General features: G+C 36.0%; 1 protein-coding gene across 2 annotated transcripts in view; it reads left to right on the top strand.

Annotated features, from left to right (window-relative positions):
- Positions 1-14,142, top strand: part of TMEM245 (transmembrane protein 245) — an 81,414-nt gene extending 67,272 nt beyond the window's left edge. For both annotated transcript variants that reach the window (XM_017814907.1, XM_017814906.1), the window contains 4 exons: positions 1,541-1,641; positions 2,946-3,120; positions 5,873-6,067; positions 7,091-14,142. In XM_017814907.1, coding sequence (XP_017670396.1) covers positions 1,541-1,641; positions 2,946-3,120; positions 5,873-6,067; positions 7,091-7,136 — 517 coding nt within the window. In that variant the 3' untranslated portion in view covers positions 7,137-14,142. The remainder of the gene's footprint in view (positions 1-1,540; positions 1,642-2,945; positions 3,121-5,872; positions 6,068-7,090) is intronic.
- Positions 14,143-14,638: the final 496 nt, after the last annotated feature.

Here is a 14,638-nt window from a genome sequence, read left to right as displayed (position 1 = left end):
TTCAGAAGTCATTTGGAAATCTATGCGAGCCTTTAGGAAAGGAGGGCAAAAATGTGCACGCTGCCCACAGAAATAATGAGGATAGTAGCCAAAGAAGCAAAAACTGGGAGTCTTGGAATTCTTGATGGTAGTTCAGAAGAGATTCTATTGTATTTATATACTTATATACTTATATATTTATACTACCTATAGTAGTTTAATATCAGAGAAGGTTTCTTTCCTAGAAGGCTTTATGGACTCAAGAGAGGAAAGAAACTGTGGTCTCAAAGACTTTAGATCCAGAAAGGTCTGTTTTTCTGTGCAGACTGTGTTGCCCTTCAAAGCACAGTGGTAATCTTCTCATATCATCTGGCTCTATGATTCCTGTTGTATGTTATCCCGTCCTCTTTGTCCTCCTGCCAGAGTTCCCAAACTGCAAAGACACAATCAATGTAATAAAAAGCATGAATTATAAATTCATAACTTAACAGGGTGCAAACTTAAAGGGTGCATATGCTTAAACAGGGTGCAACTTAAAGGGTGCAAACTTCACAGGGTGCATATGCTACCACTTCTGCAATGGTGGAACTCTTAGGATTGCTTTGAAATGAGGAACTCAGGGGTAGTTCAGTTACTTGGACAAGCTAAAATAGTAATCTTGGGAAACTTCATGCCTTTCTCAAATACGAGTGGAAAACCGACATAATACAGTGGTGAGATATGCCAGTTTGAAATTACGATTTTTGTAATTGTAGGCCTAAGGCATGGGTTTTCAGTTCACATGGGATACACATGTACGTGCCCTAGGGCTGCAGAATGTTACAGCACTTTGCTTTCTCATGAAGCTCTGGTCACACTTAAGAGAGGGGAACTTCGCTTTGTGTCCAGCATGTTGGATGTAGATTCAGCAGGACTGAATTAGATTACCAGACTTGCTATTTAGTTTTCAGTAATGTAACCTAGTAAGCAGCCTAAAATTTAGGAATTTCAAGATACTGAGGCTAAAATCTAGTAATGAATATGAGATGCTCAATTATTTTCATCTAGAAGGACATGTAAGTATGTAGGAAAGTAGTAAGAGTTTAAATAGCCTATTTCACTTCACATATCAGTGGTTTTAATCTGATGAGAATGAGCAGATACAGAAACGTAAGCAGATAAAGAAAATTGATGAAGCTGTAGAAGTGGAAAAAGGCAAAGAAAAAGCAGTAAGTAGTTTTTATGTACTGCTTCTCATAGATAAAAGGTTATTTTTGATAGAGGATGTGGTCTGATGCTTGAGCAGTTTCTTTCAAGGATTTTATCCGTGGAACCTACTGTACAGTAAAGAACAGTCTTATGAGGGGTTTTTGTGTCTAAATACCTTGAATGACAGATGTGAAGAATGTTTATTCTTCTCAGAGGAAACAAATGCATAAAGGGTTCAATGTTACGTTTTTAGTTGTGTTATTTGTGGCACTAATGGCTTTTCAGTCTTTCAAAGCAGCTCGTGTGTATATCTTCATAGTTCCCAAAATCCTAATGCCAGTAAAAATTAACAGAGTTTCTTTGGTTGTTTTAGAGGTGTATTTGATGCTTCCCTCAAAATGGCTGGGTTCTATGGACTCTACACTTGGCTGACTCATACTATATTTGGTATTAACATAGTCTTCATACCATCTGGTAAGAATTTGGACAATTATAACCTATTTATAAATAATATTACATAATTATTTATTGTACAAAATTAGAAGGATTAAATGTTGCTGACAAACTTAGTCTAGTCTTAGAGAATGTGGCCATGGGTAGGATGGAGAGAAGGCCATGATTGCTGTCTTATCTCTGAGCCTTGCCTTTTCCTGTTTTCACAACACATTCCCTGCCAGCTATTTTACTGCTTCTGTCTGTTTCTTTTCCTGGATGTAATTCTTTCTCCCTTGTATTCAGTCCAAGTCTTTTCAGGTTTTAGCTTCATTCTGCCTGTCTTGGCTTCTATTTCTTTTGTAGTTGACAGGTGCTGATTTTTCAAGATGCCTAAATGCAGGAAGATGTGGTATCATGAAAATGCATGATAGAGGCATGCTCCTTATTCTCAGTACTGTTGCCTGACTGTATTACTAGCCTCTGATTTTCTTTTATTCTTTAATCTTTGCTTTGGAAATGGCCAATGAAAAATGTTCTTCCCTTTTCCTCTTTTGACTCCCTTCCTCTAAAAATAATAGTAATTTTAAAATGTTCATCTACAAGGAAACATAAGGGGAGCATAAGGCAAGAAACCCCAATATAACAGGAAATGGCTGTATTATAAAGTGCAACTGCCTTAAAGGCATTGGTTGCCATTAGACATACTTAGAAGGTAATCAGTCCTTTTCTTTCAACTACATGCAAAATCTTAAAAATTTTTGCTTTCTGGTTAATGAAACAAAAAAAAAAGAGGGAAAAAATGCACTTTATTGTGTTTGTAATATGTTAAATTAGAATGACAGCAGTACTGTATCGCTTTAGATTACAACAGGTATTTCAGATGGGCGTATGCCTGTGTGTACAGGTTTGCATACAGAAATATGTAAGTAATAAATTTTGTGTTTGCCTGGTTATTGTGGTTGACTGCAGGAGATTAAGTTAGAGTGAGACTTGGGCTCATGTACTTTCTTACACACTTCTTTGAAGTTTTGTAACAGTTTGAAGTATGCATGATGGGTATAATGTCAAATTTGTCTGAGTTGGTGCCTCTTTTGGAAGTAACTCCTTGTGACAGACTGTTGCTGAAGCTCTTGTGTCTGGGAAATAGTGTCATTTTCTTTTTTCCTAAACCACAGCTATAAAACACCAAGAGCCTCATGTGGTATTTTTTCAATGTCTTATTTAGAACAGTTGATAGAAGTGGGACTTACTGGTGTGGCAAAAGTGTCGGAAATTAACTGTAAATATATTTTTGAAATATGTTTCTCTGGTCTTTTTCTCACTTCTGCTTCTGTGTGCTCTAGCATTAGCAGCAATCCTTGGAGCAGTGCCATTTCTGGGGACATACTGGGCAGCGGTCCCTGCAGTCCTAGATTTGTGGCTTGTGCAAGGACAGGGATGCAAAGCCATTTTGCTCTTGGTTTTTCACCTCTTGCCAACTTACTTTGTAGATACAGCAATTTATTCAGACATATCAGGGTAAGTACATTGAAGACTTCTTAAAGTTAGCATTGTAAAAATTATTGACAATCACTGATGCCTTTAATTAAACTAAATTTTCTGAAGCATGCAAAACAGTATCTTCAAACATAGGAGTAAGTGTAGTGATATCAACTCATAGTAAGAAGTCTTACTAGCCTAAGTGCCTTTATTTTCCCAGGCCTCTTTTCTGTGAACTTTGACATTTCAGAGGTCTTGAACTCAGCATCGGCAAAATTAACTGTTTCAGTTGGGATTCTTAGAATTAGTTTACCTTTTCTGTTTACCTAATCATTGACTAAAGGTGTGTCTAGAATTTTACTTTATATCCCCTAATGCCAGATGATGCTGCAGAACAAATAAAACCATGAGCTAGTTAGGGACCTGAAAAAACACTAATTTTTCTGAATGGATTGTGAGAATTTTGAGGATTTTTTTAAAGCCAGCCTTTGTGTTGTGTTACCATAGTCCAGTGCAAAAGTCTATTGAAATTGCAAAACTGGAGATAGGCTTCTCCTGAGACAGTAGCCAGTGCTGTTTTCCTATTGTAGGGGGTAGGCACAGATTTCTTGAAAAAACTTCGTAGATGTTTGGCTACCTCTTTTGACTTGAAATGTCACCTGGTTTCAGGTTTGAGTTTGTACACAGAGAAACAAACTCCAAATGATGAAGACAAAGTCAACATTTGCAGTCGTGTGTGTGGAATGCAACAGAAATGTTCACTGACATTTTCTGCAGCTGAATTATCTGTGAATCCCTTAACTCAGACTAGAAGATAAAACAACACAGTTAAACAGAACTGGCAAAGATATGAACTGTCTAGTTTTCCACATACAAGACATGTTCACAAACATGTACAATATGGATATAAAGGTGTACTTCTCTAGTTACTGTCTGAATCCAGGACTTTATGGTCCAGACTTAGTTATGTGCTGGTGCTAGTCCCTCATTTGCGTTGATCTTTATTACAGAAGAATTAATGTAGAATAAGGACATAAGATGTTTAAATTCTGTTTTGTTAGAAATTAATATTTTTGTTCACGAAATATAATTACACTGAACAGAGAGTACCTAATGATAATATGTCCAGTATTAATACTAATTTTCAGAGATTATTGCTATAATTATTTTGCATTAATTTGAGCTACCAAGTGAGGTATAATCAAATTACATTTTTTCCCAACAGTAAATCATGGATAAATTTAAGGCTAGTAGCTATTTAAACAGCCAATAATTCTTCTACTTACTAGAATACTTTTTTTTTGACTGTAGGGGATGCAGACTCTGTTTACCATCCACAAAATACAGGGGGGAGGAATAGATTTTCTGACAGTGGAGCAAAATTGTATTCTTCCCATTAAATAGAACAGTAAGCATCATGCTACCTTGCAGATTAGATTAAACCTATTTGAAATAGCTATAATTAGGTTATGCAGGGTTTTCTAAATGGATTAACTTCATATTTCATCAGGTGACCTGTTGTTTAATTTAACAAACTAGCCAGAAGAATCTTTAAACCGTTGCAAATGCTGGGGGAAAAAATATTTGAAGTTTTTAAAGATTTAGAAATTAATCATGTTGGAGAAACATAAAACTTTAAGGTCAAGTTTGTCCCCCCAGAAAAACAATCTGGCCCTGCCAGTAGGTTAAGTTTGCCCTAGGTGAGACATGATTGAGGTGTGTATGATTTAATAGGTCGTGTTTCATGGTCTTGTTTTGCATGCAGTTGTGATGAAGGCAAAGACTTAAAATGTGGAAGTTGAGTAGAAGTCAGGTCCACAGTAGAAACCTCAGAAACTGTTGGGGCTCTGAACTGACTAGCTGGTATTTTCAATGCATTACACTCAAAATTTAGAGGAACTTCCTGAAAATTGCTTGCTAAGTGTCAACTGTAGTTTTTCTTATACAATTCCATATTACCAGCATTATTTTAGCTATAAAGAATGAAGGATGGTGAACAGGTTTTGTGTAAATGCTGTTGGTAGGATTCACATTTTGCACCCGAATTGAGACCTGGAAAATAAAAATGGCCTGGTTTAGTTGCTGCCATAATAGCTCTTAGCAAAAGCTTATCAAAAAGCTTTATCAAAAGCTTATCGATAGCTCTTATCAAAAGCTTATCAAATGACCCAACTTTTCAATAAATATTGATATGTTCATGCAAATCTGGTTTTGTTTGTCATCTGAAAACATTAGAAGCTGATGATAACAAGCACTCCATCTGAAAGGTTTTTTTAATAACAAAATGAGAGGACATGGCTATTTATTTAAAGGCTGTTTACTAACTGTTCCTTGAAAGATGTAATCAAAGTTGCCATCATCGTGTAAATTAATGTCTTTGCTCAGGGGTGCTCATAGTACATGTTGCTAATTGTGTTGAAATTTAGCAGTTCTTGACCATAAAGCATGAACAGTCTTTGTAAGCAAGCATCTTTCCATTCCCAAAATGGAAATGTTTTTGCCATTAAGTCCTTCAGACTTTATTCAGCAGATGTCTATAAAGTAACTACTCTGTTTTGGGTATTTCCAGCATTACATGCTACAGTAGCATCTGATCTGTTGTGCAAATACAGCACAGAATACAGATTGGAACATTTGCACAGTCATTCAAACAGCAGTTTATAGTGTAAATATGGGTATCTGTAGCTAGCTCTGTCATTTTCTAAGCTTAATAAAACTTTATTATTAATTCACATTTCATAATTGATAATACTGTGTTGTTCTTAATTTAATTTTATTCTTCTTGTGCCAGAGGTGGTCATCCTTACCTGACAGGTCTTGCGGTAGCTGGTGGAGCATACTACCTGGGACTGGAAGGAGCCATCATAGGACCAATTCTACTTTGTATACTTGTGGTAGCTTCCAACATATATAGTGCCATGTTGGTGAGTCCAACAAATTCAGTGCCCACTCCCTCACAAGCAACGTGGCCATTACAGATTTACCGGTGAGCTATAAACGTCTTACTTGTATGCATTATGTTTTTACACAATTCAGTTATGTCTGCATAAGTATAGAGAATGAATGCACGAGTTTTATATAAGAGCATGCATTCACATCTGCATGAGTACTGGAGTATTTGGAGAGGATTCAGCTATCCTGTATTCTGGAAATGAAAATTATGGTAAAGTAAAACACTCACTGGAACTTGTATACTTGAAGTGTTTAACATCTCTCAGCCTCTTAGAGAAGGCTCTTTTAGAAAATTCACTGATAGTACTTTTGTGTCTTATAATTTACATGTTGCTAGTGTGCTAGGAGATGATTGAACACCCTTTTTTTCATGTAAAACTATTTTTATGGATATCTAATAGAGTTCATTGTCCTTAATAAAGGGCCTGCCAGAAAATACTGTATTTTTATGTGTTAATTTACAATACTGCAAAATATAAATAAACATACCTAGATTTTAGAAAACGTGATAATATTCTGTACCATTATGCCATTAAAAGTATGATCCTGTAAATGTCATCACTGAAGTTACTGAATGTGGAATGTAGAAATGCATCTTTAAACTGTACCATTAAGGAATGGGATAAATAAACTCCTAATTGAATAACTAATTACAGTTGAAAATCACATAGTGATGGTGTTAATGACAGTAGCCATTTAAATGTCTCTACTGTCTTATTAGATTATACAGGTTTAACTCATTATACATATATCTTAAAGGGGATTCTCTGCTTGTGAGAAATAATCTTTTGCCTTATTCCCATGAATAATGTTGTCTTTCATCTGGGCAGCTTAGGAGAAAAAACACTAATTGGACCTGTCTGTACTCTCTGACTTGTAGAAGTTGCATTCCAAGACTTACCATATATGCCATAGACAGAGTTTCCCACAATACGCACAAAAATTTGTATGTGTTTGTTTCCTGTTTAGTTTGTAGGAAACTGGTTATTTGTAACCACTGGGCAGATTTGAGTCTTACTTCTCACTTTTCTTTCCCACTCCCCTCCCCTGCCCTCAGGTCATCTCGAGAGAGTCCCGAGGAGATGAAACCATCTTCAGAGTGATGAAGGTGCTGTCCTGCACGTATATAATGTGAGGGAATCGCTGTCTTCTATCTTGACTTCACAACAGCCATGGCCTTCTGTCCTTTCCCAGCTGTGCCTGGGGGGCAGCTCACAGGGAAGCATAGCTTGGGTTTTAGGAGAAAGTATTTCTCAAACATCTGCTGGCCTTACATTATTGTGCACTTTGCCTCTTCAAGAGAGAATGTCTACTTCCCAAGGCTTTGCATACCAACACACAGTTCAACTATCTTGTTGAAGACTTTGAAGACCTTCTGTCTTCATAAAAAGAATGGTTAAGAGGGACAGGTACATCCACTGGAATCATTATGTTATCTGCTGAAATTACTAACTTAGCTTTTATTTATTGGATTATTTGTCTTATTAAATTGTAGTAGCTTTAAAGAAAGCTGTAATTCCAAAATATTTATTTTTAGCTAATCTGGTGGTGAAAGAAGTGTAAACCACTCATTGTGAAATGAAAGTATAAGTATTTGCTGCTCCTCAAAGTGTTTCTTTATAGGCTTCAACCATCATATGTAACTCATAATAACACTTAAATGTTATCCTCTTATATGCACCGAAATTTAGTGGTTTTGGAGACTGGTCTTTCTAATATCATCCTGAAATGAGTAGAAATGCAAACTGTTAGTTGTGGGTTTTCCTCTTACTGAAATAGGAGGACTTGTTTAAATAGTTTAAATCTTGCCCTCATTTGCAGTGAAATCTGATAAGATTTTGCTGCTTACCCACCCTCTCAGTGGAGTCATCTTGTCAACTAAATTTAATCCAAGGCCTTAAGTGTTTTCAGGCAGTAGTAATGTGTGATAGTCATGTGTACTTCCAGTAATAGGAAGAAGTTGAATGGGGATTGTTGGTTTTCAAATGCTGTGGCTAAGTTCAGTTAACTTTTCAAACAAATTTTATTTCCAGAGAGAAAGGGGAGATAGCATAGATTTTGGTTTAGTTTAGTTTGGGGTTTTTTAAGCCTGTAAGCCTCTGGCTAAATGTCTTTCTAAGACATAAGATATATCTTAAGGTATATCTTATTAATAAAGTTCTTAAATTTCTGAAATGAAGTGTTGCCTAGGTCACAGCATGAAATCCTCTAGTGTTTTTCTTCCATACATAATTTTGCTTAAATTGCAGTTTTGGTGACATTTAAGGCCTTTTGTATTGATTGTTGAAATATTTTGACACAATGGATCTTTATAAATGGATCCTTTTTGTAAAAGGGAAGTGGGCTTTTTGGTAGATATTTTTCATAGTTGCACAGCTTTTCCACAAATACAATGAGGCCCTGGGTACTAAGTAGCAGATGCACTTGCTTAACCAAAGAACCACCTTTCAGTTTCTAGTAACTTCTCTTGAATTTATTTCAGTTTGATTGATAATAAGTTGTACAAAATACAGGCATGCCGTGTATTTATTGACAGTAATGTGATGGATGAAACAAAAATCCATTCTTATCCAGGGATATCTGAGATGTGTGTACAAATAGCTGTCAGTAATAAGATGTTTGTTTTACTTGAGTTGCAGGAGTGCTGATAGATATGGAAGGTTCTTACTTTCATGGTTGTATGTATTTTACATTGTTTCTAAAAATACATTTCCATGGAAAGTGATTGGAAAGTACTCTGATGCTTAGTAAGCAAGAAAGTCCTGCTATAGGTTTGCAATAAACAGGCTGCCTATTAAGACACAAATAGCCTTGCTCCTCAGATTCTCAAAATTTACTGCTGCAATTTTACTGATGAAATTTTGTATTTAAGTAGAATGGTTGAGTGTGCTGTTTGCACACTTGCAGGTATGTGTTTGAAGGACAGACTCGGGCTTAATTTAGTAGGTTGACTCGAGTTCATTGAAATATGGAAATATCCCATTTAATATTTTAAATTCTGAAAGATCTACACCTTAGTTCCAACTAACTGAATAAGAAGAATGTATTGCTTGAATCAAGTATGTATCCTGTGGTTTTATTTCCTTGGCTTTTTGGCTCATGAAAAATCTTTAATGAAACATATTTTTATAATTTTTACTGACTAGGGCGAAGGATGATGAAAAGCTTGAAGGTATCACTAAGTATTCCTGCAACATTCTAACCAGCTTGAATGAGAACACCATTATACTTAGGAAACTTCCTTATTATATCACTTTTTGTTTAGTTCACAGTTTTGCACTGAATTGTTGTGTTCTTGTTGTAGCTTTTTGTAGACATCATTAAAGAAGATTAGTAGCAAAAAAAAGAATGCATCTTTAATGTATTTCCAGTTTTCCATTGCACCTCTGTGCTCACTGGTCAAGATATTTTATTGTCCACATTTGCTATCCCATTTTCTGAGACAATCTTTCATATTTCTATGGTACTCAATATAGTCATTTTAAAGAGTCATATTGTTTGCTTTTAAGTTTTCTTCCTTCTCCCCCTTTGCCTGACCACCTTAGATCCAAGAGGAGTCTCTTAGGAAGATTAAAATCATATTTCAGACACAGTTATCTTCCATAATGGCAAATGAGTAAAATCATCTGAGACGAGACATTGCTATTTTGCAATATTCCTTTCCCAACGCAAAAGAAATTATTTTGTATAGAGAATTCATATCTGCTATAGTCTTGTTAGTTTGCCCTCTTTTAAAATGAGGCTTTGTATTGATGCTTCCTGTTTCAAAGTCAGCTGAGACTCGCCATGAAGAACCATCCATAGTACTGTCTTAGTAAGTGTAATTTTAGTAGCTGATGCTGTGGGCTGTGCCTGATTGAGGAACCAATTATATGGTTCAGTAGTGGTGCAGTGACAGTATATTGCCAAAAAAAAAAACCAAAATAAGAGACAAAACCTCTACCTTCTTAGAATAGAAAATATTCACTGATTGTCACCATGTTTAGAAAAAACCCACAAAACACCACATTATGAAAGAGCGTACTTTGATTATATGGGTTTTGTGTTTAGTAAGTGGCTAATTAACAGTAGAAATAGAAGACCTAGTTCTTGCATATTTAGCAATCTATATTGTTTTCTGAGAGGACTCAACCTCTTTAAGAGTGGTTTAGTTTAGATCAGTCTCACATTAATGCGAAAATAATCAAACCGGTCATTTTGACTTCTGGTCACTGTAAAGAGTCTATTCATGGTTATATTTCCTCATCTGCAAAAACAACCTGCGGCTCAATAGGATAAGCTTTTAGTAGATGGCTTGTGGGGTTTGTAAAAAAAAAAACAAAACCAAAAAACAAACATAACCAAATGGCAACAAATCAAACCAAAATCTTACTTTTCTGCAGTTTTCTACAATTTTCTTAGGAGAGACTACCTTCTCCATAATGCTTATTGGGAAGAAGTTGATGGCTTTTAGCTGTACTGTAAACACTCATTACAGAACTAGGTATTTACTAAATGTATTTAGTACATGCAGTGTTAAATTTGAAAAAAAAAAATAGAATTTTGAAGGGAATGCTTGTAGTAATCCAAGACAATGTGGTCTCATGGTATTGTGAAATTCAACTGTGGTGGATTTTTATCATTCTCTTCTAGCAAATCAGGCTTGTTGCAATTAAGTGTAGTGCAAAAATGCTGATGCTGACTGTTTCTGGTACTTGAGTCTGAGTTAGCCCTTCCACCCCTTGCCATTAGCTGAACGTTATTGTGCTGTGGCAGAGTTAGCAGAAGTGACTGTGTGCCAGTTTATAGCCCAGCATGTTAACTTCAAGTCACTGTAAATACTGGCTTAATTGGATGCACGGAGCAACAAACTGCAATGTGCAAGGATCTGGCACACATTCATTTTGCCAGCCTTACTACAATACAGTGGCTTTCAGCATGGATGTACTGTGACCAGTTGGGAGCAGGAATGACTTATTTTGAAACACTGCTTAAAAAAAAAAATTAACATCAGAGTAATACATACAATACACATTTTTCAGAAATTAATTTGCTAAGCATATATCTAACTAATAATGAAGCCAGCAGTCAGATAATTCTGTGCACAATGGTGTGTATGTGCAGTTTATTTAGGGTACACTTAGGCTTGTCTGATTTCAAGGACTGTGTGGCTTCTCTCAAGGACTTTGGGGGGGAGGATGCACTGGAGATGTGTATTTTGTCAGTAATTATTGGAATGGGAAATCCATAATATGTTACATTAAACACAATAAGAAAAAAGCATTGTTCAGGGAAAATCGGATTCTCTTTCCACTCTTATACTTTGGGGGTATCAGCGTAACTTTTGAAATAGATGTATGGCTGCAATGTCAAACATTGTTTTTCAGAAAACCTGAAAATACGAAACTGAACGAAATTGTTACTCAGTAAGAGCAGCAGCTGAATTGCTGTGCTGCTGATCCCTAGCACTGGCAACAGAATACTGCAAATGGTGCAGCCCTTCCTATGGACCTGATAAAGTAAGGATGGGAAAATACTATTATTCTGCTGAGACTCCATAGCTTTGCATCACTGGCAGAAGATGCTTCCACAACTGCCTTTGTTCAAACATTGTGTTTATATTATATTGACTTGAATTTGTCACTGCAGATAGTACCACCTCTATTGGATACTACCTCTGGAAATAGCTACAGTTTCCTTCAGAAGGTGTCGAAAGGTGTTTGGATTGGAGTTGGTGTTCATTAGGTTTAATAAGAGAGGTAGCATTCTTCTAGAGATGCTGTTGTTTGCCTTGAAGTTTGCAATTTTACAAGAGAAAATTGATTTCCCAAATAATCTTTGTTGAGTGACAACTGGCATCTCTTAAATCCATGGGTACATCAACTTTTTAAACTCAATATATTAACTTGTTTTTCAAAGTTTCTTCTTACTATTATTTCTTACATTTTTTGCTGAAGCAAACTTTGGCAATTCCCTTATTTCTATTTCTACAAAACTAGGGTTGTCTAAAACTCTTACAAATTTAAAGGAGGATTGATCTTTAACCTGGTACTATTTATCTGTCACTTTTACTAAAGTACCTGAGTGCTTTGTGGTAAAATTTTCAAAAATTGCTTTTAAGTGATTGGAGATAAAAAAAATTAAGTTAAAAAAGCAGCAGTGTGGAAACTTAATTTGGTGTTTTGAAACCCAAAACAATGCCAGAAGTGATGAGCGTATTCAGGGATTCTACACTGGATTTTTAAATGTATATATTGGTATGCAGCATTATATAAATATGAGCAGTCTCTGTCTTATTCAGACTTCAATTGAAATTTTTTGCTATCTTTTTTTTTAATGATATCTGAGAACTAACTTGTGCCTGTAGATAGTGAAAACAAGCAACATTTTCTAGAATTTATGTTTACTTGTTACAGATTGAGGAACAGCCAAGCAAATACTGGTAGGGTAACTACAACTGTTTTGTTGTTAGTTCATATAAACTAGGGAAAAGCTGCTAGGAATGCACTGCTGAGAGATTACTGTTTCTGGAAGTATTTGCACACATCCTCTAAAGAGCTGCCAAAATTAATAGGTCATGAAGTATGTCTTCAGTTCCCTAGACTCCTAATCTCTTCCACACCTCATCTGGTATCTTATTTTGAATATGGTTTAGTACATGAGAGTATTGCTTCATCCCCTTTTGGGAATCAATTCCAGGGCCTGAAGGGCATGCTTTGAATGTCCATACTGAAATAATATGTCCCACTCAGGAAGGAATTGCTAATTGGAAGTAATTGCATCCTTGATCTGCTCTGCATATGGATGGACTTGGAAAATTATAATTCGTGTTGCATTGAATTAGAGATTATTTTTTGACTATAAGTACTATGTGGTGACACCAAAGCCATGTTTGAGTGAGAAGCAGGGCGTATTTGCTTGCAGCAGGATGCATCTGCAAGCTGATAAAGCAGAGTGAGTGCTCTAGCATTCATATATATGTGTGTGTGTGTGTGTGTGAAGAATTTTCATAATGATTTTAAAGCAAAAAGTTGATTTCTTTTCCTGGCCTCACTTTTTTACCACCAGACTGTCATACACAGTGATCCAATGAGGACCTAAAATCAAAGAAACTTTTCATGGTATTGGTATAGATTAAATGTAAGAGGTATCACAAAGCTAAAAAGTAGCCACGGAACAAAAGTTCATTAGGCTTAAGAACTGACATCCAGACTGTAAAGGATGACATAAGACTGGAAAAACAAAACCCAAGTATTTCACCACGTTCTGCCAGTCTCAACCTAAAACAGGAGCTTTTTCAAAAAGTGTCAATAATAACTATTTTTGTGTTGTACATAACTTACTGGCTCTGTAGATCAATGTTTTTAGTTTCTGTCATCTGTCATGACTGGTTTAATCTACAAGCATACAATTTGTTCAGATTGTTGCCTTTAAAAACAGATTTTCTGTGCTTCAGTGATGGTTGGAAACCAACTTTTTATACCAATAGTTAGGTGCTTACCTATACTTATATATGCTAGCTAGTGTTTGATGTTTTGCTCAGAACACTAGGGAAGGTTGGTTCGGAAGGCAGGGGGTTTTTTTCCTCCTTTGGGAAATTTCACCAAAACAAATCCAAAGAAACTTTTGACATCGAATCCTAAGACTGGCTACACCCTACTCAAACCTAACAGCAGATCTTTTGCATTACAGAGCATGGGTTGTTCTAAAACATGCATTTCTACCCAGGCCCCGTGGGGATTTGGAGCAATAACTTCTACTGTCTGTTGACGCAAATTTTGTCTGTAAATGTACATGTGATACATCTTCAGAATGGAACTAATGTTATCAAAATTGGGTTTGGTACAGTACCTGGTTTTGCATGTATAATATTGAAAATATAACCCCTGTGTCCACCTGTGGCAGAATAAAATGTGTAAGTTAAAATTGAGAAGTACTTGTGTAGACTGCAGAGGTATTTAAACTAAATAATTTTGATTGTATGCACCAGTGCTCATCCTAATAAAAATGTTTTTTGTAGCAGGTTTAAGATGCTTTTAACTTAATACTGTATTCACACCACAGTCCTTTGTAAGCACAGAATGGTTAATATATTTTGAAATAAAATGCCGTTAACGTAAAGAAAACTGAGTTTGATTTGAATGATGGGCTCTTTGGAATCAGCCACAAAGGCCACAGTTAATCTGTTGAAATAACAGGTTTGCTGGAGCTGGATCTGCAGTCCTTGTATATGACTTATGTCGCTGAGAGAAACCGTACTTCTGGGGGTTTTTTCACGTTTTCTGTGGGATGACATGTGCCTCAAGAGTAACTACGGGTCAGCTGGCACCTGGCAATTTGCTGCACTGCCTGAAGTAACACAACCACATGTCCAGACCCTACAAAAGCTTGCATTCGGCAGCTCTAGGTAATTCAAGTTACTTCTGTTATGGCTTACTCTCTGAACTGGAAATGGTTGTTTAGTGTCTAAGCAGAATTTTAGATTATTCTATTGACTATAAAGCAAAAGTGGTCAAATTCTCCTTGCGTGACTGCTCACACCTTTTAAAATGAGATATGGCTGATGTTCCAGTTTTCATCCCTCTCAGTGTTCTGTGACCAGATTCATTCCCTTCAAGTAATTCAT

The sequence above is a fragment of the Lepidothrix coronata genome, unplaced genomic scaffold, assembly GCF_001604755.1.
Source record: "Lepidothrix coronata isolate B3197 unplaced genomic scaffold, Lepidothrix_coronata-1.0 Scaffold47, whole genome shotgun sequence".
Lineage (NCBI taxonomy): Eukaryota > Metazoa > Chordata > Aves > Passeriformes > Pipridae > Lepidothrix > Lepidothrix coronata.
Note: the sequence above shows the minus strand (reverse complement) of the source record. Positions and strands in the feature narration are given on the sequence as shown.